The following is a 24,671-nucleotide window of genomic DNA, read 5'->3' as shown; positions in this document are numbered from 1 at the left end:
AAAGAGAACCTCCTAGACGATTCTTTTACAGAAGATCCATAACCAAGCTACTCCTCGAATCGCATGACCTTCCCTAGCGGCCTATCGTGGGTTCCTCTTTGACCGAACTCCTCCGTCCAACAGCGACAACGCATCATCGATCCGTTAGATAGTCGAGTATCGTACCGCATACATCGATACATCAGCAAATAGAGGGGTTTAGTTAAAGTATATAAAGTTCATATACAGATACTATACATCTCTAGAGTCCGGAGTCTAGAGTTCAAAGCCTAAGGCCTACCTATTGCCAGCCTGTAGAGTCGCAACGGCAATCCGGTTTGCTTTAGGTTAGGTAGTTAGGAGGCGATAACCTATAAGCCAGTCGAAACTTATGCATAAGTCCTAGAACCATACGTATGCACCGCTCCGTCCCGATATTACCTGCATCCAGTCAAACGAATTTTCAAAGGATTGTTTTCCGCAAGTCTCGGTACCACTGATTAGATCTGCAACTCTGCAGCTACTTCTCCGCAAGTTAAAATAAAGAAACAACGCTGGGTGTCCTCCGGGACAACCTAGCTCTTCAAGGTGGCTTCGAATCAGGCAATCTTGGCATCGGCTAGTGCCATCAAGAACCTAACTACATTATTACCACCTGCATTACAGAATTGCGTCCAGGCAACAGTTGACCATCTCTCTGAAGCCGTCGTCGGATCTAGCGAGTACCTTGCTTCGCAGGGAGTTTCATATTCAACATTAGCCTACACCTCCGCTGTGCTCGCCTTACCTTTCATGATGATGTCCCGATTTTGGGGTCGTAGCCGCGACAACATATCGCCATACGCTTCGCAGACCGATACTCAGGGCGTGCCTCATGTCACCGAAGATGACTTTAGCTATATAACGTCCGAAGATCTTGAAAATACCTTACCATCTTCTTCCCGGGCTTATGAGCCTCAAAGTCGACGAGCTCCGCCTCCTGCTAACCTCGACGATGACGTTCTCCTAATCAAAAACAAGGGTGTTACGTATCCTGTACATTTCCCTGCATATTCTATCGGCGATGGTAAATTACTTGTGAGAGATGTACGGGTTCGCGTGGGATTAGTCATGGATCTTAGCGACCGTCGGACTCATCGTATGAAGATGCTCTACAAAGGCCGTCAGCTTACAGAGCAGGACGTCCCCATTCGCGACTACGGTGTGAAGAACAATAGCGAGTTGCTAGTTGTAGTACCTGAAGGGAAACTAAGCGATGAGGATGACGAGAGCAGCAGCGAAGAAGTCATCGTCACAGAGGATCAACAAAAGCCGAAGAAGGCCAAGAAGAACAAGGGCCGAAAGAAGAAGAGGGATCGCATCGATCCCCCGCGAAAGTACTGCAAATCTCGAAGTACCTGGGCAGCGAGAACGAGAGAGTAGGAAGCCGTCCCCAGATCCGTCTATTCATCCATCCAGGGTATCGTCTCCCGCAGTGCCTTCAGGGCCTAAAGACAAGCTAGATGCGATCAGATCCCATTTCGACGCACAACTCATGCCAGGTTGTCAGCAGTTTTTAGATAACCCGCCGAAAGATGGAAAGAAACTACATGATGAGCATCGGAGGATAAGCGAAACGATCATGCAGCATGTGCTGCTGAAATTAGATGAGGTAGATACGGGAGGTGATCCGGATGTCAGAGCGATGAGGAGGGAGCTCGTGAAGTATGTCCAGGATGTCTTGAAAGACATCGACGAGCGTCTACCTCTTTCCAGTAGACCTAAGGATAGGTGATTAGCATGCATCTCTTCCTACTTGCGGGTTTTAGAATTATCATATTTTCTGAGATTCACCTATACCTTAGATTGCTGTCCGAGCTATTTCATCACGATACATCTCACTAGTTCTACCCAGCACATATCTAAGTAGCAAATGACGAGTTCACAGGGCCAGTTAGATATCGATGCATTATCATAAGACGGGTTGACAATATTAATATTGTACCCAAGGAATGGTTACATAGAAGGAGAGAAAAATAAATCAAGTACAAATGAATAGGAAATGGCGATATGCCTAGGTTGGGGACCTATATATCAAAATATACATTTATATGGCTAATGACAAGTTTGCGACGAACATTGAAGCCATCATGAGAGAATCACGCCCTATCTAAACTCTGTTATGGCAAGTAAGAGTAAGGTAGGTACCCAAGTACCTACCTAACGTAAGGTCCCCCATCTACATAGGTACATATGATATGTACACACAGAAAGGACGTAAATTGAAATAATTGTTAGGTTATGCAAGCCCTAGGTACATTAGGCGATAAACCCTCTCGCTTCCCGCTAGAGCCCCACCATTCCAAACTTGGATTAGCGGTCTTCTCCCACGGTGCACACTCTGCGATTATGTGCCCGATAATTTTCATCATCCTGTGATGAACCTTTTTCACAATTGCGACCCTCAACAACAACCGCGACTACTAACCAACAACAGCGAGGAATAATCCAATAGGTCTCAGACGCATTTCCCCATTGCGCTCTTGAGCTATTTAATTCCTCCTTCTTTCTCTTCTTTCTTTCCACATTCCTTCTTCTTCACCCCGCGAACCAACCGTGGTGACGATCCGGAAAGATGTCGTCCTTCGAGCCTGTTGTGAGTAACCGACATTATTTATTCAGCATTATTCTTTCCTGGCGAGCGAGGAGGCATACCGAGTTGAATTAGTTGGTGGCCGGCCTACGTTGCCAATTGGAATACTACACAAATCAAAATTCAATTGTACATCGAGACTAATATGAGATTCCTCTTATAGGTCGTCATTGATGGCAAGGGTCACCTTCTCGGTCGACTTGCCAGTATCGTCGCGAAGCAGCTCCTCAACGGTCAGAAGATCGTCGTGGTCCGCTCCGAGGCCCTGAACATCTCGGGCGAATTCTTCCGCTCGAAGCGTACGTAACCTCCACTCTCCAATCATATCGATCTTTTAGGAATTTGTCAGGACTGCGATGTAATTGAACAAGAGCTTGGAAATATTTGATCGGTAGACGCAAATTAGAATACAGCGGCTAATATAATAAACAGTCAAGTACCACGCCTACCTTCGCAAGATGACCCGATACAACCCTACCCGAGGTGGTATGTTCGAACTCTCCCCCGCGGCGATTCTAGATATAGATCGCGACTCGAATTTCGAAGAATATAAGATGTCTAACATATCCTAGGTCCCTTCCACTTCCGTGCCCCTTCAAGGATCTTCTACAAGGCCGTCCGCGGCATGATCCCCCACAAGACTTCCCGAGGCGCCGCCGCATTGGAGCGACTCAAGGTCTTCGAGGGTGTTCCTCCCCCGTACGACAAGCAGAAGAAGATGGTTGTTCCCCAAGCTCTGCGTGTTCTGCGATTGCAACCCGGCCGAAAGTTCTGCACTGTTGGTCGTCTGAGCCACGAGGTCGGCTGGAAGTACCAGGGTGTTGTTGAGAGGTACGTTAAACATGGATTTTCCCCGCTATATCATGTTCCTTATGTGACTTCACGGGAGCATAGGCTGCTATTTCTTAGCGCAAGTTATACTGACTTATCGATGATAGACTTGAGGAGCGCAGAAAGGCAAAGGGTGCCGCGTACTACGAGCGCAAGAAGCTGGCGCTACGACAACAGTCTGAGGCCAAGAAGAACGCCAAGGTCGACAGCAAGACGGTTGACGCCCTCAAGTCTTACGGCTACTAATTGTTTCTTCATCCTTCTGCATTTTTTCCGGGTAACCAAAACAAATACCAGGACAACTCCGTCTCATATTGCAACTAGATCCGGCGTGTGGGTTAGGGAAACTTGATCATATTTGCTCTTGTCATACTGCGCAATTCGAGGGAAGGCAGGGGCGGTTATAGGGTTGGGGATATGTTCACCGGCTCTAGTCCTATGTTCTACGAATTCGTCGTCTAGACACCGAATGAGAAAAACGAACTCAAGAAAGAGAATCCTTGTGATACTGGACTGTGACGCGTTTTACGTGATTTCGTTAGGTTAGCCATGCCATTAATTACACTAATGGTTTTAGGTAGACGACTCTCATAAAGAAGCAGATTCGTTCTCTGATCGATTGAAGACGCCTCCATATAAGTTTCCGGTTCAAATACCTCCAGTTGGTCTTATCCTATCCCCCGTGTAACTACTTGCTTTGGAATGGTTATCTCATGAGATTCTTGGTAACTTACTACATTTTATCTGTCGCATCCTGTGTGATTTCATTCGCTCGCCCTTCTTAATTACATGGAAATTCAACGTAGCACCGTATCTTCTGCCCTTTAAAGTTGCTATATTTATGCCACTATCTCCCTCTTGTAGATCCCCCTAGCAATATATGACGAGGATAGCTCCTGCAATTTTGTGGGAAGGAATTATCTATCAAGAGTTTAAAGCCAGTATTAATTAATAATATAAAAGAGACAAGACTAGTTTTCCCCAGATGAAGCTCCCTTCGGCTATATGAGGTGTTAGTTCCTGGGAGAAGTATTTCTGTGCTATAGGCTATGAGAATATAATCACTAGGTACCTTTTTGGTTATCTCGAAATACGTGTATGTATAGGTTAGGTAGGTAAGTATAAAGTGCAGTGACTAAAGGGATTGATCTACATGTATGTACCCAGGTAGATAGGTTATATGCAACTTGAAACTCCTTCCAAAGGCCAATACAAAGTTTTATTTGTATATTAAATCCTCTTTAATTTCTTCCATTGTTCAGATAGATTACGTTGACTTACTAGGTAGTGCCCGTGACTATTACTGTCTCAGTTACGAGTAATTAAATTTCTTGTTCCTTGTAACTTCTTTCTTAACTACCAGTGTATCTACTTCCTCAGTGTCTATCATTATAAGAGCTAGGTGACTTATAACCAACTCAGCCTCTTGTTTTAAAGGTCACAAAGAAAGGATACCATATGCCCTGGCATGTTTCGGAATAACTTCTCGAACATCTTAAATATTTCTTTTGTTCTGAATCGTGGATTTACCAGGACAGGGTATCTTAGTTCGATCACTAGGATTCCTGTTTCATCCAACTTGTAGTTTATTTGGGAGCTCAAACCTGAGTTAGTAGCTTATTTTAAGCATTAGCTGTCTTCTATGAGGATAGTGATATATATATATATATATATATTAAGTTTCTTACGAGATTCTTGTAATAGTATAGAGACACTAATATTAGAATTGATGGTGTAGTCAAAGTCTCGGCATCCACATCAACGCAATATTAGATTACAACAGGCATAGACTAAAGTGAAATGGTCATTATAGAATGTAATATCCATATTATCAATGGTAAACCCATTTTGCCCCTACATTATCCGGAGTTATATATCCTGATACTAATATAAAGATCAACAGAGGGAATAGATGCAAATCTATATGTAAATAACCTACCTATTCAGACCCTCTTATGTCTCCAAAGAAATCACAAGGCATCAACTTCTCTTGTATCCGAAAGATTATCTACCTAAGTATCTGCATAAGGTACCAATCATCTGTATTACTAATTCTAGTCTCTGGAATATGCGGGTGCTGCATTAGGTACATTTAGGCAGCTACGTGACTGTATTTATCTATCATCTGAACAGGTGTTTCTCTTAGGCATTGTACTTACCTCAGGAAAAAAGTTCTCATTCGCTAGATGCTTTTTCTTTTCGGGAAATCACGATGGTTTAGAAGGTTAGGTAGGTAAATTCCTAAAGTGACTCTTTCTAAACGTTGCTCTTTCCCAACTTCTGCTAATAACTAATCAGTTGCCAAAGAGACGGGTGTAACTGCTGCAAACTTCCAAAACATCTCGCTCTAAAATATTATGCACTGATACCTCAGTTGAACTTAGGTAACTTCCACAGCAACCCGAAATCACGTCAACACTTGACGGGGTAACTACCTCCTACTTAGGATAACATCGCAATGCGTCACCGCACACACTTTTCTGCCAGCTGCGAATTTCCCAGTAACATATTTTTCCAAATCACACTCAACCTATTTCAAATTCCCATCCTAATTATTATCTCTTAACTACACTCCTTCAACTACAATCTTTACAACCACGCACAATCACAAATATTTCGCAACAAATAAAGCTACCTAAGCAGACAGGTAACCCTAGTTACTACCATAAAAGAGTAAGTTGTCTTCTTAAATATTTCTTCAATAGGTATGTTCCTATAATATATCTATCGGATCAAAAAGCTTCAAATACAAAACATTTTCTTTATTACCATCAACTATAATCAAGCCCAATAACACTAAAACTTAACACTGCTAGGACGATTAAGGGTCATCATACCGCCAACAAATCATACAACTAAAGCGATGAATATTCAACTTGACACGCCATCTAAGGATGGTCAAAACAATTACCTTGGTAACCGTTGGCTAGTGCGAAACCAATGCGCTCCTATTACCAACGACCAAAACTGTCGACTATGGATTGAACGTCTACCACCTCTACCGACTGCACATACCATAACCTGCTGTCCTCAATCCGGGATGTAGGCCCTATATACGCCACCCATATTGTACCCCCTATGGCTGAGATTACAGACGTCGGAGTGCATTCCATTCCAACATCGGCGGCTTCCTTAACTTTCTTCAGTCACCATGACGCCAACCTCTTCTTAGTCAAACACGCGACTAGTCAATTCACGGTCAATGGGTATAGAGCTACAATCCTTAGGCACCGTGTCCGAACAGTCTCGGTAGATGTCAATGGCCAATCCCGTGTACTCATCATAAGAGGACATCCATACTGCGTTGATCCCCAGTGGCTTACTTGGCTCTTCACAGAAAAGTTCAAGGTACACTATGACACAGACTATCTGGTTTATACTCCAGGAAAAGTCTCCAGCGAAGTCATTTGGGCCTTTGGAAGTTTCCGGGCACAGGCTCATACAATCTATAACCGTCTAACCCAACAGCATTCAAACTCCATGACGGTTACGTATGGAACAGACCCTTGCGGTGGTAGAGATGGAATATAGGGTGAAGCCATTATATCCGATGGTGTCCATACTAAAAGGACAACATTAAAAATAATAGAGACAGTGAAATAGTGCGTTACATCTCCGTACGTATAAGACTTAACAGGAAGGTATGTTACCGTCGTAACCTCGCACACCGAGAGCCAGGACATATTTACTGACCTAGGCCCTAGTCTCTCAAACAGCATTTTCTATAACTAAACGTATAAGAATACTTGTAATTGATGGAGCGAAAGAAATTTGCAGTCACCAGAAGTCTGAAAACTTTCCATTCCAACAACGGTGCCATCCGGCAACCAATCATTTCAAACTCCCTTAGTTTTGGTGTTAAAAATCTCCCAGGCTAGGTATCAGCGTGCGACCAAGGAATCACGATGAGAGATATGGCTCCCATAAGCGATACGGGGTCACTTATATCCGGAGCCAAGGAACTGACTCAGGTAGCCTTTGGTATAGCAGCACAGATGAGTTTTCATTCAGCACCTAAGCTGTTGTGTGGTTATATTTATTTAATTGGTAATCTACCAATTCACTGCTTTTTGCGAACGACCTAATTCAACCAGCTCTCTCGAGGTGTAGTCAACAGTTTCAGCATAGGACACTCGCCACAGGCTACTTGGAAGGAGATTATCATGGGCACAACCTATGTGCTGTGCCAATTTCCCTTCCATGGAGTAAACTCTTGGGGTCGCTTGGTGCCGTTTGTTACCTTGGCCCTGTTGATAACGCGTTAGTTGAACCACATCTAGAGCTAGGACTGAAATAACGGCAGTTCACCTTTTTAGACCTCCAAGGTATCGTATAATGCCATGCTCAAGATCAAAGAGCGTTACGTCGGTTTTCCAGATGGCCTGCTATTTCATAGGTATATCACCAGTTAGCTATTGGTCTACCAGAAAGCTTGACACAAAGATGATAACTTCACGAGGCGCCTGATATCTGACAACTGAAAGATTTTTGAAGACCATAAAGGATACATCGGCATTCAGGAGATAGAAGGGGACCAGAGGTACACGATATAAGATTCGTATGTTTAAAGGGGAGTGATATTGGGAGAAGAATAACCTGGTACGCCAGTACTTACGCGATGTTCTACATCTGAAAACTGGGCGACAAATTCTCCGGATCGCTCAGCGAGAAGAATGCGCTTGATTAGGTCATTCAAGGAGTTGATTATACGCATAGAAATGACGATATCACGAGGTTTCATGGCCTCTTCGGATTCTCTGGGCTTTGTCGAGTTGAAGCAGATAGCCTTGTAGAGATTCTGTCGAGCCTTGGATGCTTTCATTAAGCTGAGGCTAAGATCGAAGGGTCTTGGAAGGCTTTTGATGAAGTCGGCATAGATGTTGCAGAGTTCCTGTTCTGTGAGGACTAGGTTTCCATCTATACCAACTTCCAATAACTTCGTGGCCCGGCTAAGGACTTCATAGGACGCGGGCTTGAGAACTTGGTTGAAGCGGTTGAGTGCCTGGGCGTTGACAACAATGCAATTATCCGGAATGATGGTAGCTTGGGTGCCTGTGGGATACCACCACGCAGCTCTCGGATTAAGCGCACTGCGAGTCGACATTGAGGAATCCATGATAAAGCAAGGGTTCTTGTGGTGGAATGATGAGGTTGGAAAATAGTTGAAGTGGAGGAGTTGCGGCGCGACGAGAGAAGTATGGAATCAATCAACGGCGGGACAAATGTTGTGTTGCCTCGCGACTGCCTTTCCGTTACATAAGGCAAGGCCGCAGCAATATTATTGAGACAACTTGCCTCGTGATCTTTGGCGGTGACTAAAATGGTGTGCAGTTTTGCCGATGTCTTCACAGCATATCATATAGCATGCAATCAAACTTACTAGAAACATTAGTTAACGAGATAAAGCATATTAAAAAAACCATTCTCATTATGAATAACATTTCACATGTCTTTGACTTGATTGGGACCAAAGGGGGCTTACCGCTGTTCTAGAATCAGAGTAGATGCACACAGAACTAGGCACTCTGATCGTAAGATAGCGATAACTGATCAATAAAACTGCGACTCTTTCCGATCCTCTTTTCATAATTTTGAAAGGAATTCTAGTCTGAGCAAGATGATGTGTTAGCTGAAAAAAGGAAGATTCTATGCATAGGACTGATGGGAGCTTCTAGATACCTTGAGTGTGAACTGGGAGTCGTGGTTGATGACCCAGGTCGGCGACTTCTTTTAGTAATATGGTGATAGTAGTTGATCAATAGTAACCCTGGTTAGACTCAGGTCGGCGATTTCTCTAGAAGTTGAGGTCAAGGATTCACGCCGGTACTTAAAAGTTGTTAAGTAACTTGGAAGAATCAAGTCGGCAACTGGGATAATAAAAATATGTCAATACCTAAATTGTTCCTCTAAGGACTAAAGATTGAGAGCTCAAATCGCAACTGCCTTAGATACCGACTGTAATGCCTAACTGGGATAACAAAGGTCTATTGGCGGCAGGGACGCTAAAGCCTTAAACTTTAATTGCACGCGTTCTATCAATTGAAGGCAGCTACGTCGGATAGGTACCTAGGTAGATATCAAATTAAATATTTTAGGTACCTAAGGTATCTGGTATCGAGCAAATATATTCAAAACACCTCGCAAAAGTTTTTGGAAATTCAGGGGTTCGACCTGGCAGATAGCTGATTCAAATTACTCGAATAGAGTTAACCTATGTAAGTACTTGATCAAGTATAAATAACAGGCACCTAACCTTAGTATTATAGGATTAAGAGGTATTAGAGAGAAATATTAGAGAGAGAATGCTAGACCCCCATTAGCACTGATCAGACTACCTGTACACCAGCCCGACTCTGGGCTACACAGCATAGAAACTATGCCCGCGATCTCATAATCATATGCTGCACGTCCACCAAACTTCTTCCCAAGCTCCTGCACCTCCGGGGTATCTGTCGGTCGAACCGGTACCAGTGGTGTGACGGGATTCCACCGGGCAAGCGTCTGCTTGATCTCGTCCGGCGCCGATAAATACATGTCCGTCATGACAGGACCAGGGTTGATGGTATTGACTGTGGCACGCTCTGCTAACTCGCGGGACATAACCCGTGCTATTGCTTCCAACGCGCCTTTGCTGCCCGCATATAGCGTCGTGCCCTCGGTGCCGATTTTGCTGTTAATACTAGACATCATGACAATCCGACCAGACCTGTCTGTGGGTAGGTATGGCACGAAGACCTGGGTTAGTAGGATAGGACCTAGGACGTTGACGGAATACATCTTATAAAAGTCGGCCTCTGTCACGTCTTCAAGAGACCCGGTAAAACCAAGGCCGGCATTGTGAATAAGGATGTCGAGCTGCAGCTTGCCCGTCTGGGGGTTCGTAAATTGAGTCTTAGCTGCTTCGACAATCTTCTCACAGCCTTCCTTGTTGCTGATATCGGCCCTGACCCAGATAGCTTTCACGCCATGAGCAGTTTGCAGCTCGCTACAGAGATCAGCGGCTGCTTTGTCAGATGCTTCTGTGGCGTGGTTCACGATAATATTGCATCCTTTGCTAGCGAGATTGCGTACGATGGCAGCACCGATACCTGTATATGTTAGAGACATTTCGCTGCATTGTGTTTATAAAGACCACTTACTTCTTGCCGAACCAGTGACGAGGGCTAGTTTCCCTTCATGAATCCGGGGACTGCTGGATGAGGTTGCTTGAGTTTGTGCCATTTTGAGAGAATATAATGTAGGTGACAGGTAATTCTAAAAAAAAAAACGTGACAGCGTTGGAAGCGAGATCCCTATGTGCATAGGAAAAATATCATGCCCAAATTTCTTTATATCCGAGCAACAGGCTTGTTAGACTATTATGTCCATGGTTAGTTATCGTGGCGTTACAGTGCATACGGTGGGCCATTAATTGGTGATGTTGGACTATCACTGGTTCCACACCATCTTCGAAATATGTATATCGTAAGACATTTTCTAAGACGTTGTTGGTTGATTGATTATATGCGGTTATGACAGACCCGGTTTCTCCTATAAAGAAGCGTAGGTCGAAACGAGGGTTCGGTACCCACCAATGTGCGTAGGTAATATGCAAGCTATGAAACTCACCGCATATGAGGTATGTATGTACTCGAACGTTTGGTTACGTCAAGGTTTAATGGATGTAACATCAGTACTGTTGGCGAGCCTGTGCCGCAAATATTGATATTGCATAGAAAGAGAGACGTGGGCAAACGGCGTAGCTCGTTGATCTAATGAAAGGTTCTAAGAACATATCAAGAATAGTTAGATAGATTAGGTAGATTTACATATGTAAATTGACGTGCTAATCATTCATTCGGTTATTTGTTACCAAGTACATAGGTACCTCTATATAGTAGTCTAAAAAGGGGTCCCGGATCGTGAGATACCCCTGTCTCAAGTACTCCCAAATTATTTGGCTAGACAACCTCCATCGATGGGCATAGAAATGCCGGTAACGTAAGATGAAGCATCAGAAGATAGCCAAAGAGACCCCTGTGCGACTTCCCGAGGTAAAGCAAATCGATTCAGGAAGCTGAACTGTTTAGAAAAATCCTCCTCTGAAATATTCATTGCTTTGATAGCAGCAGCTGACATATCGGTCTTTAATTTTTGCTCGTTTATTAGCATTTCCGTCTAAAGTCTTGGTGAGGCGAGGTGATTAAACGGGAACTCTTACATAAATAGCTCCGGGAGCAATAGCGTTGACTCTGATGTTATGAGGACCTCCCTCCATAGCCGCGTGCTTGGTCAGGCCGATTAAAGCATGCTTAGCAGCCGTGTAAGCTGGCATAGTTGGCTGCGGCTTGAAGGCATTGATGGAAGCAATGTTAACGATCGTGCCCTTCCCGCCTTGCCTGATCATCTGCTGCATCTCCCACTTGCAACAGAGCGCCGTGCCCTTCAGATTGATATCTGTGAGCTTGCTCCAGTAATCCTCGTCGAAGTCGATGAGAGGTGTGGTATCCGGGGTCAGAGCGGCGTTGTTAATCGCAGCATCAAGCCGACCGAACTTCGCTACAGTCTTCTCGACTAGACTTCGTACTTCTTCCGACTTTGATATGTCAGCTTTGACGAACAGGACGTCACCAAACTGAGAAAATTCAGCGGCGACCTCCTGTCCTTCCTTCTCCTTGATATTCGCACATGACGACTTTGGCACCGGCTTTGAGAAAGACTTCGGTGGTAGCCTTTCCCATGCCCTGCGCCGCGCCGGTTATGATGGCGACTTTGCCCTTCAGGACAGGGAAAATTTCAACTTCTGGAACGGTAGGAGGCATGATGAATGGTTTTGTGTGTAGTATAGCGTTGATAGTAGTGGCAAACAAGTCCAGATCTGTATTGGTTAACTCAAGTGAAGGTGTTCAGGCGAGTATGTAAATAAAGTGATGGCTGCCGGGGAGGTTGTCACTAATGACTAAAGGGGCTTAGAGACAGAAATGGGCAGGGCTTCCGGGGGCACAGCTACAACTAACAGCATATGCATGAAGCTTCTTCAGGCCCAACCATGCGTCAATGCAACCCTATCCCATGCTTCGTTCTGGAGCCTCCAATGTCGTAGTGTTTCATTCAACCAGGAGCCTCCCCGGTACGGTTAAGATATCGAATTGAATAATTCACCGGTGCTAACATGTACCATGCAATAGTAACAGCAGTTAGTAAACATGATGATGTTAGCTAATAGAGTTTTTATTGAGCTTACAGGTCGCGTCTGTTCGCACTTTCGTCAACCTTCATCAGACTCAACATTTCCCTAGTGCCTGACAATGGAGTCTATTGACGAGTCGAAGGGTTCTCCAGCCATCAATATGCTTACTACCACCACAAAGGACAGTAGCGATATGAACAGTACCAAGGATGATGTCCCGACTCACCTTAGAGGTACCAGCAAACGGGCAATTCAGGTAAGCCAAAGAGCGCGTCACTAATGTAAATCATTCTGATCTTAGTAGGTGTGCGTTACGGCAGCTATGGGTGGCTTTCTCTACGGCTTCTCGGCGAATGCCATGAGTGGGACATTGGCACAGACCAGCTTTATTGCCCAATTCCTGACGACTCCCGATGCGACTGCACGAATGGATGGGTTGTTGGCAAGTTTCCTTGGTGGCGCTTTCATTGGGGCTGTTATACAAGCCCCTATATCAAACAAATGGGGTCGTCGAAAAGCCAATCTGGTCGCAGCCCTCATCGCAATACTGGCTGGTGTCCTGCAATCGGCGTCCTATCACATTGCAATGCTCCTTGTCGCCCGCGTCCTATGCGGCATCGGTGCGGGAATGGTAATGGCTAACAGCCCGGTCTACATGAGCGAAGTGGCACCCCCTCACACTCGTGGGTTACTAGTTGGTCTCCAAGGTGTTGGTATCGTCACAGCCTATATCGCATGCTCGTTGTGCGGGCTCATATTCAGTTTCGTCCAAAATCCCGTCCAGTGGCGTCTAATATTCATAGTTCAAACTGCCGCGGCAGTTATCTTCGCCTGCTCGCTCATCTTTGTTCCGGAGTCACCGCGATGGCTAATGGAAAATGGCAAAGAGGAACAAGCGAGAGCCGAGCTCGAGCGGCTGCATAGCACGAAGTCGGATCCAAAGGGTACTCTTGCTCGCGCTGAGGCGATACAGATCAAGGCTCAAGTTGAAGCGGAGAGAAATCTTCCTAAGGGGTACATCTATATTTTCACAACGCCACACCTTCGAAAGCGGGCGTTCTGTGCCATCTTGTTATGGGTTATGGCGCAAGGCACCGGCATAACCGCCATTGCTAATCTAATACCAGTACTAATGGGCGGTCTTGGATTCGGAACAACTCTTCAACTCGGATTGGGTTGCGCATGGACGGTTGTCTTAATACTTGGATGCGCGGTGAACGTAACTTACGTGGATAGAGTCGGCCGTGTCAGACTTCTTGGTAAGTACTGACTTGCTCACCTCCTGTTGCATTCACTAACAGTGCCGAACTAGTAATTGGAGGTATAGTAAATGCAGTAATTCTGTCTATCATGACGGCATTAATTAAATTCTACCTCGACACCACCTACCAGCCTGGTATCAACGCCATAGTTGCCCTGTACTTCATTTTTGGATTTGCCTTCACCTCGACAATCGAATGTACAGCGTATGTCTACGGCTCAGAGATTTGGCCTACACACCTGCGGAGCGAAGGTTCTACTCTTGCCTATGCATCTTTCTACGGCAATGCTCTTGCGTATAGCGCCCCGGTTAACTTGGCGCTAAAGAACATCGGTTGGAAATATTATCTCGTCTTCGTAGCTGTCACCGTGGTTTCTACAGCATTTCTCGCAATCTACTTCCCAGAGGTAACTTTACATCTTACTAAGTCTACAGTGTACCTATATATTGACTAACGTTCTCTATAGACCAAGAACCTGACGCTTGAAGAAATTAATTCAAAATTCGGGGATGAAGTGGCAGTTGATTTGAAAGATGCCATTGCAACCGAAGTCCATACCGAGATCAGAGGCGATAAGGCACAAGTCTAATGTAATATTCAAAAGATTACCTAGGTTATTGTGATCAAGATGTCGCGGAAGGGGGGCTAGAAGTGATGAAAATGCAGCTTGAGTATTAGTGACTTCTAGTGGTGTAAAATAGTGTATAGTAATTAGTAATTAAGACAATCCAATTTTCTTACATCTATCAGTATATCCTATGCTAGATGAAGAGTTTCTAATATCCTTAACTAACGTGATACTTTGTTACATGATGTTACCTTGTATTTATTATTTTCTCTTTGCTCCCTAAACATTGTAAACTCTGATAGTTGTACGTATGTATTATCCCCTTTCCTAAGCGACCAGAGTTCAATAAAAAATAGGTTTTGAATACCTTAACTACCTAACCTTAAAGTTTACCTGCTAGTTAATGACAATAATAAATTAAAATTTTACGCGTAGGTAAAAGAGTTGGTAACCCCGCGACGCTGCAGAAAATGCAGGGGATTGCATATGACGACCAGGTTCTCCTTAGTTTGGTGGAGTTCGGTAGCGACAAAGAACACTAGGAAATTTTAGAAAGCTGATGAAATCCGATTCGTCTAAATTCCCGAGACCTCGTGTGATTTACAGGGAAATTTCTGTATACATACTGAAAAGTACGTGACGATCTCGTTATACCTATCTTGTTATACATAGATTTTCCTGAAGAATGCATACGTGTGGGCTCACATATGGGGATATGGGGATGTGGAGGGCGCTACTGGTTATCATCTTGGCAACCTGTACACGTAGTTTTTTGTTGTTGGTATCAAGTTGAATAGGTATTCATGGATGTTTTACAGGTGGTATGGCCTCATTACTTCATTGGGTAACCTTATCGTCTGGTGTTTTCCCTTGTACAATGCTCTTTGAATTTATTATTTACAAACAAGAAGAAGCATATATACTAATGAACTAGGTTAGGTAAGAAGTCCAATGGGCTAGTTTCAAAAGACCATTTAGATACTGGTTGATTTCCGGTATGGAATGTGAATGTCACCATATGGCTTAGAAAATGTTTCTTTCTTTCTTTCTTTAGAGTGCGTTAGTTTAATCGAACCTTGTGGACCAACGCTACGGATTTTGACAGCCAACGAGGCTCGGTCCGCATACCTGGTCTCGTCATAGCGTTGAAGCGGCTCAGGGATTGTGCAGCCGTTTCCACTCTGCCAAGAAGAAGTTGTCAATGATTGGACAACCGGCTTCACCTAAACTTGATCCTCACCTTTTACGATAGAAGAGTTCCGTCCGTTTGGTTTTACGGTCTGTAAAATGTAACAATATACTCACAGTCCAACTCTAATCGCCCAAAAACAAAGTCTCGAGTTTCCGGGACGTGCGTAGCTCAGGGCTGAATAGGCGAGGAATCTAACATTTAGACTTTGCTTTGTTTCCCTATGGAGTATCTTGTCGCTACCAACAGTATGTTTCAGGATCTTGATTCATCCGATCCTGGGTTCATGCGAGCTCCATAAGAAAATGGCTGGAATAAGGCATTCGAAGCTTTAAGCCTACGTAGATTTCCATGGGTTAGGATAATACGCGAGGCTTCTCAAGACAAAAATTCGCTCTCAACGACTGCAATGGTAGATGCGGTAGAGGGTAGTTTTATCATATTGAATTTGATGTCTATTATGCAGTATTGTTCCGGTTTTCTAGTATAAAATCAACTTGATAGCGGGCACTCAGATCTCAATAATATGTATACGTTCTATTCTAGTAAAGAAAGAGAGAACAACTGAGGTTGTTATTCTTAGCGAATTGGCGTAATGTCTATGAGTGTCAGGGTCTGTTGTTTGGTCGGGGGGGGTTATGCTTGTAGTCTGGAAATTAGACAGTGAAGAGTTTTGACAACCACTGCCCCTGCTTACACCCCGAGGCTTATGCTATGTACATTTGGTACTTCAAGGGTTGGCAATGTCCTTGCGCTCAGTACCGTGGTTGAATAATCATCATATTACGATGACTCCCAACGGGCATCTCATCAAAGAATAAAAAAAAAAAACAAATAAACTACAAATACCTTTAACTCTAGTAATATTCGATTACTGGCCGGTCCATTAACCTATGAACTCAACGATCTGGAAATCGGTGGCGTCCCGGGGAGTTTCTTATTTGGTGCTTAGAGATCACGATTCGTAATGCCTTTAGGAAATCAGGGCCCATTGGTCATCGCCGTCGTGTGCACGGAAGCCATACTCGCTGGAGGCTTCATTGGTACGCGACTTGCCATTCGCCATTCATCGACCAAAGGTATTGGCATTGACGACTGGTTTCTTATTGCAACTTGGGTAAGTGAACTCAAAACTGGCCCCTCTGAACCATTCAATGTGCTGACCAGGAAAAATAGATCGTACAGGTTGCATTCGTATGTGTCATAACGGTTTCTTGCCATTATGGCTTCGGTCAACATAACACAGATCTCTCCAAGCCGGATGTGCGAATGGCTACTAAGACAGAACTTGTTGCTCAATGCGTTATTTCATGTGCGATGGGACTTAGCAAGGCAGCTGTCGGCATGTTTTTAATGCGCATTGTTGTTCAAACATGGTAGGGTCCAATCCAAGTTCTAATTCGATGAGTATGCTCACAGAAAGATAACTAGGCACAAAGTAGTCCTCTGGTTCTGGATTTCCACGATGATGGGTTGGTTCCTTTGCTTTCCATCACTGTCTTTGCTCAGTGCGTTCCATTCGAGTCTCTCTATGACGAGCGGGTCCCACGCGAATATTGCCCTCTGGATTTAACTACAATTGCATACATCATGTGTTGTAAGTACCCAATAATAATTAGAAAGGCCAACCGAAGCTAACGCGACACAGCTTGGTCTGCTGCGATGGACTTTTTCTTAGCAGGATTCCCTTGGATGGTACTTTGGAAGTTAAACATGGGAAAAAAGGAAAAGATTACAATTTGCGTTTCTCTCAGTTTAGGAATATTGTAAGGTTCACCTCAACAGTGAACTATAGGGTATCTTACTAACTTCAAATAGGGCAGGAATTTGCGGAGTTGTTAGAACGTCCGGCCTCTATGTTCTAAGCCATACCGAGGATTATTTATGTAAGTCAAGAGCCCCACTATTTCATTTCGTCTCTAACACCCCTCCGTAAATATAGTTGCCACCGCCGAATCGGGTGATTTGGACCAGTAGCGAACTTACATTACACTTATTTGCGTATCCGTTCCAGTACTTCGACCGATCTGGGTTCGACTGCTCGGCGGGACCACCTCGGATCGATATTAAAGCAGAGTGAAGGATCACATAATCTAATTACAATAGGGAGGATGAGAAATCCAAGACCTAATGATATGGAGATAGGCTTGGGCACTATTCGGCCTGATGCAAAGAACTCGAATGTGACGACAATTGGTGCCTCTAGGCGGAACTCGGACGACGGCAGTGAGCGGACCATATGAGGGAGAATCAGCTATTCAAAGGACACGGGAAGTTACTGTTGAATACGAGGATAAATACAGGAGGGAGGGACCGAATAGTTACACACGGCTATCATGGTTACTCTATACATATTTAGAACCAGGTTTAGTAGAGAAGCCCGCCATGATGTCAACTACTATTGGTAATATTACGTTGGGTTCCATTAATCTTAGCATAGGTACATCGGTTTATTATTACCATCAAGATATACCTTAAGTCCCTCTTAACGGCATATCAATGGAACGCAAGTGTACCTATATTCTTTTCAAATATACGTCTAACCTAGCATATAGTTTTAATATAATGGTTCACTCTACCTAAAGCACTACCGACCATTGAGTCTTGATTTTAATGATCCTGTTATCTTGAAGCGTAGAACATTAGGAGTCCACTGTTTTGGTCAATTGAGAAGCAGCTTAAGTCATAGCACTTAAGCTCATTCCTATTCCTCCATCAGTTATCAAGCCACGGTCTACATGCCATTACTAGATATGGGGCCCGCCCATGAATGAGACGAGATTAATAATCTCAGCAGGTGTAAAGCACCTCATTAGGATCTCCGACATACTTATTTATCTTAAACCAGGAACAATCTCCATAGCTTTCCTTATCATTGGAGTATATGTAAGTGTAATTAGGATCTTATGGCTGATATTAATAGTAGCTTTAAGGTTACAAGTCAATAGTAAGTTCGAGGTCACGCATAGAATATCATGGTAATATTACATAACAAAAGTAAGCCATGTTTCGTAGTCGCCCAGATTATGCTATCGTATAGCTAACTGATTCCTCAACTACCACATCGAGGTAAACCACGAAAGCCCCATGCTTTGGACGCTGTCTGTTCTGTGGCCTGTAGGTTTAATTCTGCTATAGGGAGGGTTTTTAAACATTTACTTTAGCAAGTGTATTACATCGTGTTTGCCACTATCGCCCCCACCTTTCTTAGCGTATTAAGTGATCAATGGAAAAAGTTCGGAGTTTACCAGAGTTGTGATAACTTCGTATACAGCAATAAGGTAAGGGATTATTTTATTAGAAATGGGTTGAGTTGCTTACCTTTACCAGTTACCAAGCTATACTTAGCGATATCTATGCATATATGACTATTGAACCAAATGAATTCATCTTAGTATGAGACGTGAGGAAGAGTAAGGGTGAGGAGAGAGTTTTATACGGGAAAATATCTCAGAGCTTCGTTAGCTACTTGAAATAGTACTGTTGGTCAATATGACTATTAGTAAAGTCAACTTGATTGTAACCAACATTAAAAAAAATGATTAGTTGGTTGAGAGGTAGATATTCACCGTCACGAAGTGGAACAAAACAGCATGGAAGTAGCTTCGTTGTTCTGCAAGGAACTCTAACCTAATGGCTTTAAAAGTCTACGTCTATACACATCCCCCGAACAAGTACTTTGTTCTAAATCCTGATATTTCCTCTCCTTTATAGCAATGGAATTCATGTGACATGATGGAGAACAGATACATCTCTCGGCAGCTGTTCGAACATAACACATAACTTTGTCATTGGCCCGACGGTTAGTTAGTAGATATATATTTCTGTGTTATCCCCACCAATAACCACTGAATATCGCATCACACAACACAACAATCAATTCATACATCACAACAATCAATTCATACATCAGAACAATTGATCGCTTGCCATATCATTACAGATATAGTCCAAGAAAATTTCATTATCTCCCAACATATTCTTTCGGAAAACATGTGTTCAACAAAGGACAACAACAGCCGCGTGCCCCAACCTGACGGTAACAGGGACAAGATCTACTCATGCGCATGCAGAGTATGCAACTGCATCGACAAAGTCGTCAGCGTAGGCGATTTATGCGGCTATTGTGTGCATAATCATGTCTAAGTTAGGAAATATCGTATTCGATATCATCCTAATAAGATGAACACCCCCTAATCTCTTCTCTTCTCTTCTCTTCCCTCAAAACTACATAGATACATTTTTTAATTTAGTTATTTTTAATTGAGTCACGTATTCCTTGAATCGGCTTAGGCTACCAATGTGAAAATTTCAATCGGTCTACTCTTGATCAACTTCGATGTCGCCATTGTTCGTACTATTACTGGAGTGTTTATAATACATGACCTGAACAGTTCTGATCGAAGTAGCTGGGTGGTTACAGCTTACCTCCTTACTTATACGGGCAATAGTCTCAACCGGAGATACATAGTGTGGAACCCTGTTTAGAGAGTATTTCCACTGTGAGCGAAACTCAGTGCTATGTCTAAGTGAAAACTTTATTATTTTCAGCGTTAGGTGTATTGTTTTAATACCACTGCGCTACCTTGCCGTCACTACCGCGGAGCGACACAGGAAGGTAGAAAGTAACCACGTTAATCTGAGAACTATGCCTAAACACTAGTCTAAGAATCGTGGGAGGATATCTACCTACCCTAAATACCTAGGTACCTAGGTATGTAGGTGACTATAGATTATAAATATGTGACTGACTAGAGAGTATTGCATTTCAGCACTATGAATAGGCCTTTCAAACTGAAATGCTTGTAGTATAACCATAAGGTTGTGTGGGGTTTCTTCCATTTTTCCAATATTAGAAATATATAAATTTATTAGATATCTCCTATCTCCAATCCCATTTTCGATAATAACAAACTAACCTAGCAATCTCTTACAGGTCTTGGTAAATGTTTCCTCAATCACCAAAGATGGATCCCTTACATCAGCATCTTGAGAATATGGCACTCTACCAAACATACCACCATGTCACTAAAGGGCAATTCCGTAATGCATCTTGTTCTATTACATTATTTATGTTTGATATTTATATATCAGCTTAGAAAGCTTCCTAAGCAGGCTATATAGCTCAACAATGTCGATATTAAGAAAGCACCTCTAACGGACGTATAAACACAATACCTCGATATTGGTCTGTCGAAACTGAAAAAACTTGGGGATCTGGCAAGGCGGAAAAAGAAAAGAAATTAGCGCCTAAATAAGAGAGGACAGAAAGAATGGAGAGAGTTGGGGTATAGACGACCCTTAGTTGCATAAGGAAGATTGATGACTGCATTTCTTACAGTCTGTGTATGACCACAATTGAAGTCGTCTGTCATGGTTTGAAGTGGTCTGCGGCCAATTATTATGCCTCAACTTATCTATACATGAGTGGCATACATGAGTGATATTTGCCACTGTTAGGGATTGTCTTCCAAGTCCCTAAATCATCTAGTTCACTAGAACTTGAAGAAGTATCAAGGGTGAGTTTGCTGAGTCAATCTGGTAGTTTTTTGCGAGCTAATGGATAAGGAATATGGGTATGGCTTGAACGCCCTATTGGTATGTATTCCCCACGCGATTGATACCGATAATATATATTTATCTCTGGTGTTCATACATACCAGGCCTAAGAAAACGCTCTTATGATGGGCTAGGGAACTGGAAAAGGGGCAATGAGAATTTCAAGGAAAGGGACACAGCTCAAGCTAAGCTATTAGAGGAAGAAAGGAAATAGGGGTTCGAGTTTCTACTTCTTAGTACTCTAATTGTTTGGCGAAGGAGTTGCTTCAGATTTCACAACTATTGCCTTACCATTCAATTAATACCGTCTAGTTACTAGATACTTATCTTTGACGACGAGGAGCTCGTCTTAGTATGCAAATCGTATAGTAGTTTTCAACATTTGATACAATATCATACGATTTATCAAGCGCTGTACGGGTACGTGCGAAGAAGGAAACCTGTCGGAGGAAGTGACTTGGTCGTTCCCAGGCATCTTGCATGTGCTGGCGACATCACTAATGCATCAGTGACAGCTCTGCTAAAGCAGTTGCGATATCGCTCGCGATGTATGACAGCTGAGTGCATTTAGATAACCGATGATATAGAATAGCGTATGGCCATTTACATGTACGTTAGGTACATCTCTAGTAGAAGAGATCTTAGATATTGATGACTATGTGGTAATGTGCTGATTTAGACGAAGATTAGGTGTTAATAGATGATCTGATGCAAGTTGGAAGGAGTTGGCTTACATGTTAGACGAAGGAGGAGAGGATCAGCATTTTGATTTTAATGTCGTTGTTAAAGATAAAAAATAATCGTTAACTAATAAAAAAGGTAACATGATCACAAGCAAAAAGTCATCAACTAATGTACGACACAAACATCCCTGTAGACCGCAGAGGCTAGCGTAGGAGTCTACATAGTAGGGGTCTAGTAATACCTTAGTCAAATCCACCTAACAAGGGCTATGTTCGAACTGTGCGAGTGGGCTGCATTAGCGTGGGGTTTAAACTTATGGGGCTCATGTATAACGGTGATATCCTGATGAGTCTAAGATAACTTTAATCTTATAAGATCTATATATATTTAATTAAATAATATATGTATAGGTATGTAAGTATAGTACCCCTAGTATCATGTGACTAATAACAATGCAACATACTTGAGCCGATAGGGCTGGTAGCTTGAAGATTTGATATAAGTCGCGAGGTCTAGTGGTATTTGAAGAAATATGTTGTTGTATGGAAGAACCCCACGGGATTGTTGGTATGGTTACATTAATTAACTAGACCCTTGTCTGTGCGCATTGTATATGATAGATCTGATTGAGATCGAGAGAGTGACATTCGTACTACACGCCAACCGAGGCTAATAACACGATACATGATACATGATAACCTCTAAGTCATAAACGCGTATATTTAACGACTTAGCTTAAGGGGCTAGTGAACTATTATAATTTCATGTGGCTAGTGATATGCTATTCGTCTATATGCGGGATATATAAGGATGCTTACCGGCTATTAATCTACCTCATGCATGTCTTCCGTTGTGGGTAGGAGTAAAGAGGATACCAATGACGATGCAAAAAAAAAAAAAGGAAATAAAAAGGAAAAAGAAATGAAAAAACACAATCCGTTCTATGTTAGACAAACTAAATCTCTACCTCGAAACGGATATACTATTAATATTTTATAGTTGTAATAACCATGTACCCGCGGAACATCTCGCGAGCAGATTATAAGCCTCGATGAACCGTCCCCAGTGTCTCGAATTATAGATGACTGACACGGCTGGATTAGTTGCTATACTAAGAAGTTAGTCCTTATACGTCTTGGAATTCCGTCTTCTATACCTAACCAATCATAGATTTCTAGAGCGAACTAAGTTCCTAAGAAGGGTAAGCCGATCGTGATGCAGTTCCCACCACCGGACTAAAGTACGATACATAAGGGAATAACCTTGTCTCCTCTGCGTAGGACTTCAAGGTTGCTATGCCTATAGTCCCGGTAGTCGCCTCGGTCGGCTAATGGGAGCAAGGACAAGACTGATCACACGCAGGAGGCTGAGAAAGCTAGTTTCCGTCGAAGTCCACGAAACCAGAGCTAGACCCGGCATGATGACAAAACTAATAAACCACCTTCCTGAATATCCGTGTCTTAACCTGGATTTGAAGTCAACTCTCTGGATGATCTTTACCTAAATAGTATTCTTATTCCGAACTTCGCCTCTATACACCTCGTTTCTGTGAAGGAATCGTATACTAAGACACATAGGATACCTAAACGTATCTATAGGTAAGCACGCAATTTAGCCTTAGTAGTTTAAACAGTTATGCAGCTGACGATGCGCCCCATCGTCTAGGATCGATCGGTTTACCTACTATCGTGAGCTGCCTTTTGAGGTACCGGGATTCCCCACTCGCGATAGCGGCGGATACACTAGTGACATTCCCAACTCATCGGCGGATAACCCAACATTATCCAGTCGTCAGGATCGTGTTTCCCCAGGGGGTAGGATAGACCCGAGGGCGCTAGTTTTTCCTAGTGCTCATATCCCTAGTAATATAACAGATCTTCTGTCTGGCTTATAACATGGAAGACTTGTTGTGCCGGGCCCACTAGCGACCAGGTCCGCCGTAGAGTCCGACTGGTTTAAGACCCTTGAACAGTTTGACATAGTATTGCCAGGACTAAAATTAAAATAACCAGAGAACGAGACGATCCCATATTCTCTAATCTATCATATAGATATTCCTTCTTATCTTCCTATTCGAGATAGAGGTAGATAAAAACTCCCGTTAAGCTAATATTTCGTGGAAAACTAAGAAATTGTACGATTAACTTTTGGAGGCCTCTGAATATCGAGTAGTATTATATCAATCTAGACCGTAGCTAATATTTAGCATCAGCCGCTACGGCAATGCGAACAATACTACTAGATCCCACGTCAGCACATTAGCTAACAAGATGATGGAATCATAATAACCTGTATAAAAAGGTACCTAAGGTAACATAAGCACCGCAGCGTCACAACAAAATTTGGAAATTGTAAGTGGGAGCCAGGCCATATTGAGAAGGACCCGGCATTTCAGCGACATGCCAACCGATAGAACCAGATAAACGAGCGAATAGAAACTGTAGATCTGATCCACAGGGTAACTTGAATACACCATTTGCATCGTGCACTATCATGACTTCTTAAATCCTACTTTCTGCGAGACAACCCTCCTCGCTATTCATCACAGGGATGCATGAAACATCAATCCTTCGTTCCAAAACTTAACGGTATAAGGTAGCTAAATGGCTATTCATTATGGGAAGCGACCGACGTCGGTTTGGAAGTGGTATGATATATCTTCTAAAACGATCATCTACCTATGTACTACGATTAGTTCCGTTTATATATCCGATATCATGATTTCGGGATTTTGAGATATATATTAGGTACACATAAGTCTTAACGGTGTTCCTATGATGCATCATTTCTTAGTAATG

The 24,671-nt window shown here is 43.1% G+C and overlaps 6 protein-coding genes across 6 annotated transcripts; 3 read left to right on the top strand and 3 right to left on the bottom strand.

The window, feature by feature from the left end:
- Positions 1–774: 774 nt before the first annotated feature.
- Positions 775–1,753, top strand: GL218_02683 (putative bag domain-containing protein; the record flags this gene model as incomplete). Its single annotated transcript, XM_033579217.1, has 2 exons — positions 775–1,355; positions 1,438–1,753. The coding sequence occupies 2 exons, from the start codon at positions 775–777 to the stop codon at positions 1,751–1,753; spliced, it is 897 nt and encodes a 298-aa protein (XP_033439619.1).
- An 840-nt stretch (positions 1,754–2,593) lies between these two features.
- Positions 2,594–3,688, top strand: GL218_02682 (60S ribosomal protein L16; the record flags this gene model as incomplete). Its single annotated transcript, XM_033579216.1, has 5 exons — positions 2,594–2,614; positions 2,775–2,910; positions 3,044–3,097; positions 3,184–3,442; positions 3,550–3,688. 5 exons carry the CDS (start codon positions 2,594–2,596, stop codon positions 3,686–3,688), a joined length of 609 nt encoding a protein of 202 aa, XP_033439618.1.
- A 4,318-nt stretch (positions 3,689–8,006) lies between these two features.
- Positions 8,007–8,558, bottom strand: GL218_02681 (uncharacterized protein; the record flags this gene model as incomplete). The annotated part of the gene is made up of 1 exon (XM_033579215.1): positions 8,007–8,558. The coding sequence occupies one exon, from the start codon at positions 8,556–8,558 to the stop codon at positions 8,007–8,009; it is 552 nt and encodes a 183-aa protein (XP_033439617.1).
- Positions 8,559–9,733: 1,175 nt separating this feature from the next.
- GL218_02680 (uncharacterized protein) lies at positions 9,734–10,663 on the bottom strand (the record flags this gene model as incomplete). Its single annotated transcript, XM_033579214.1, has 2 exons — positions 9,734–10,530; positions 10,582–10,663. The coding sequence occupies 2 exons, from the start codon at positions 10,661–10,663 to the stop codon at positions 9,734–9,736; spliced, it is 879 nt and encodes a 292-aa protein (XP_033439616.1).
- Positions 10,664–11,624: 961 nt separating this feature from the next.
- GL218_02679 (2,5-dichloro-2,5-cyclohexadiene-1,4-diol dehydrogenase) lies at positions 11,625–12,243 on the bottom strand (the record flags this gene model as incomplete). Its single annotated transcript, XM_033579213.1, has 2 exons — positions 11,625–12,056; positions 12,115–12,243. 2 exons carry the CDS (start codon positions 12,241–12,243, stop codon positions 11,625–11,627), a joined length of 561 nt encoding a protein of 186 aa, XP_033438913.1.
- A 486-nt stretch (positions 12,244–12,729) lies between these two features.
- Positions 12,730–14,462, top strand: GL218_02678 (High-affinity glucose transporter; the record flags this gene model as incomplete). The annotated part of the gene is made up of 4 exons (XM_033579212.1): positions 12,730–12,867; positions 12,916–13,870; positions 13,924–14,279; positions 14,340–14,462. The coding sequence occupies 4 exons, from the start codon at positions 12,730–12,732 to the stop codon at positions 14,460–14,462; spliced, it is 1,572 nt and encodes a 523-aa protein (XP_033438914.1).
- Between the last annotated feature and the right edge of the window lie 10,209 nt (positions 14,463–24,671).

This window comes from Daldinia childiae (assembly GCF_008694065.1).
Source record: "Daldinia childiae strain JS-1345 chromosome Unknown Scaffold2, whole genome shotgun sequence".
Taxonomy (NCBI): Eukaryota; Fungi; Ascomycota; class Sordariomycetes; order Xylariales; family Hypoxylaceae; genus Daldinia; species Daldinia childiae.
Note: the sequence above shows the minus strand (reverse complement) of the source record. Positions and strands in the feature narration are given on the sequence as shown.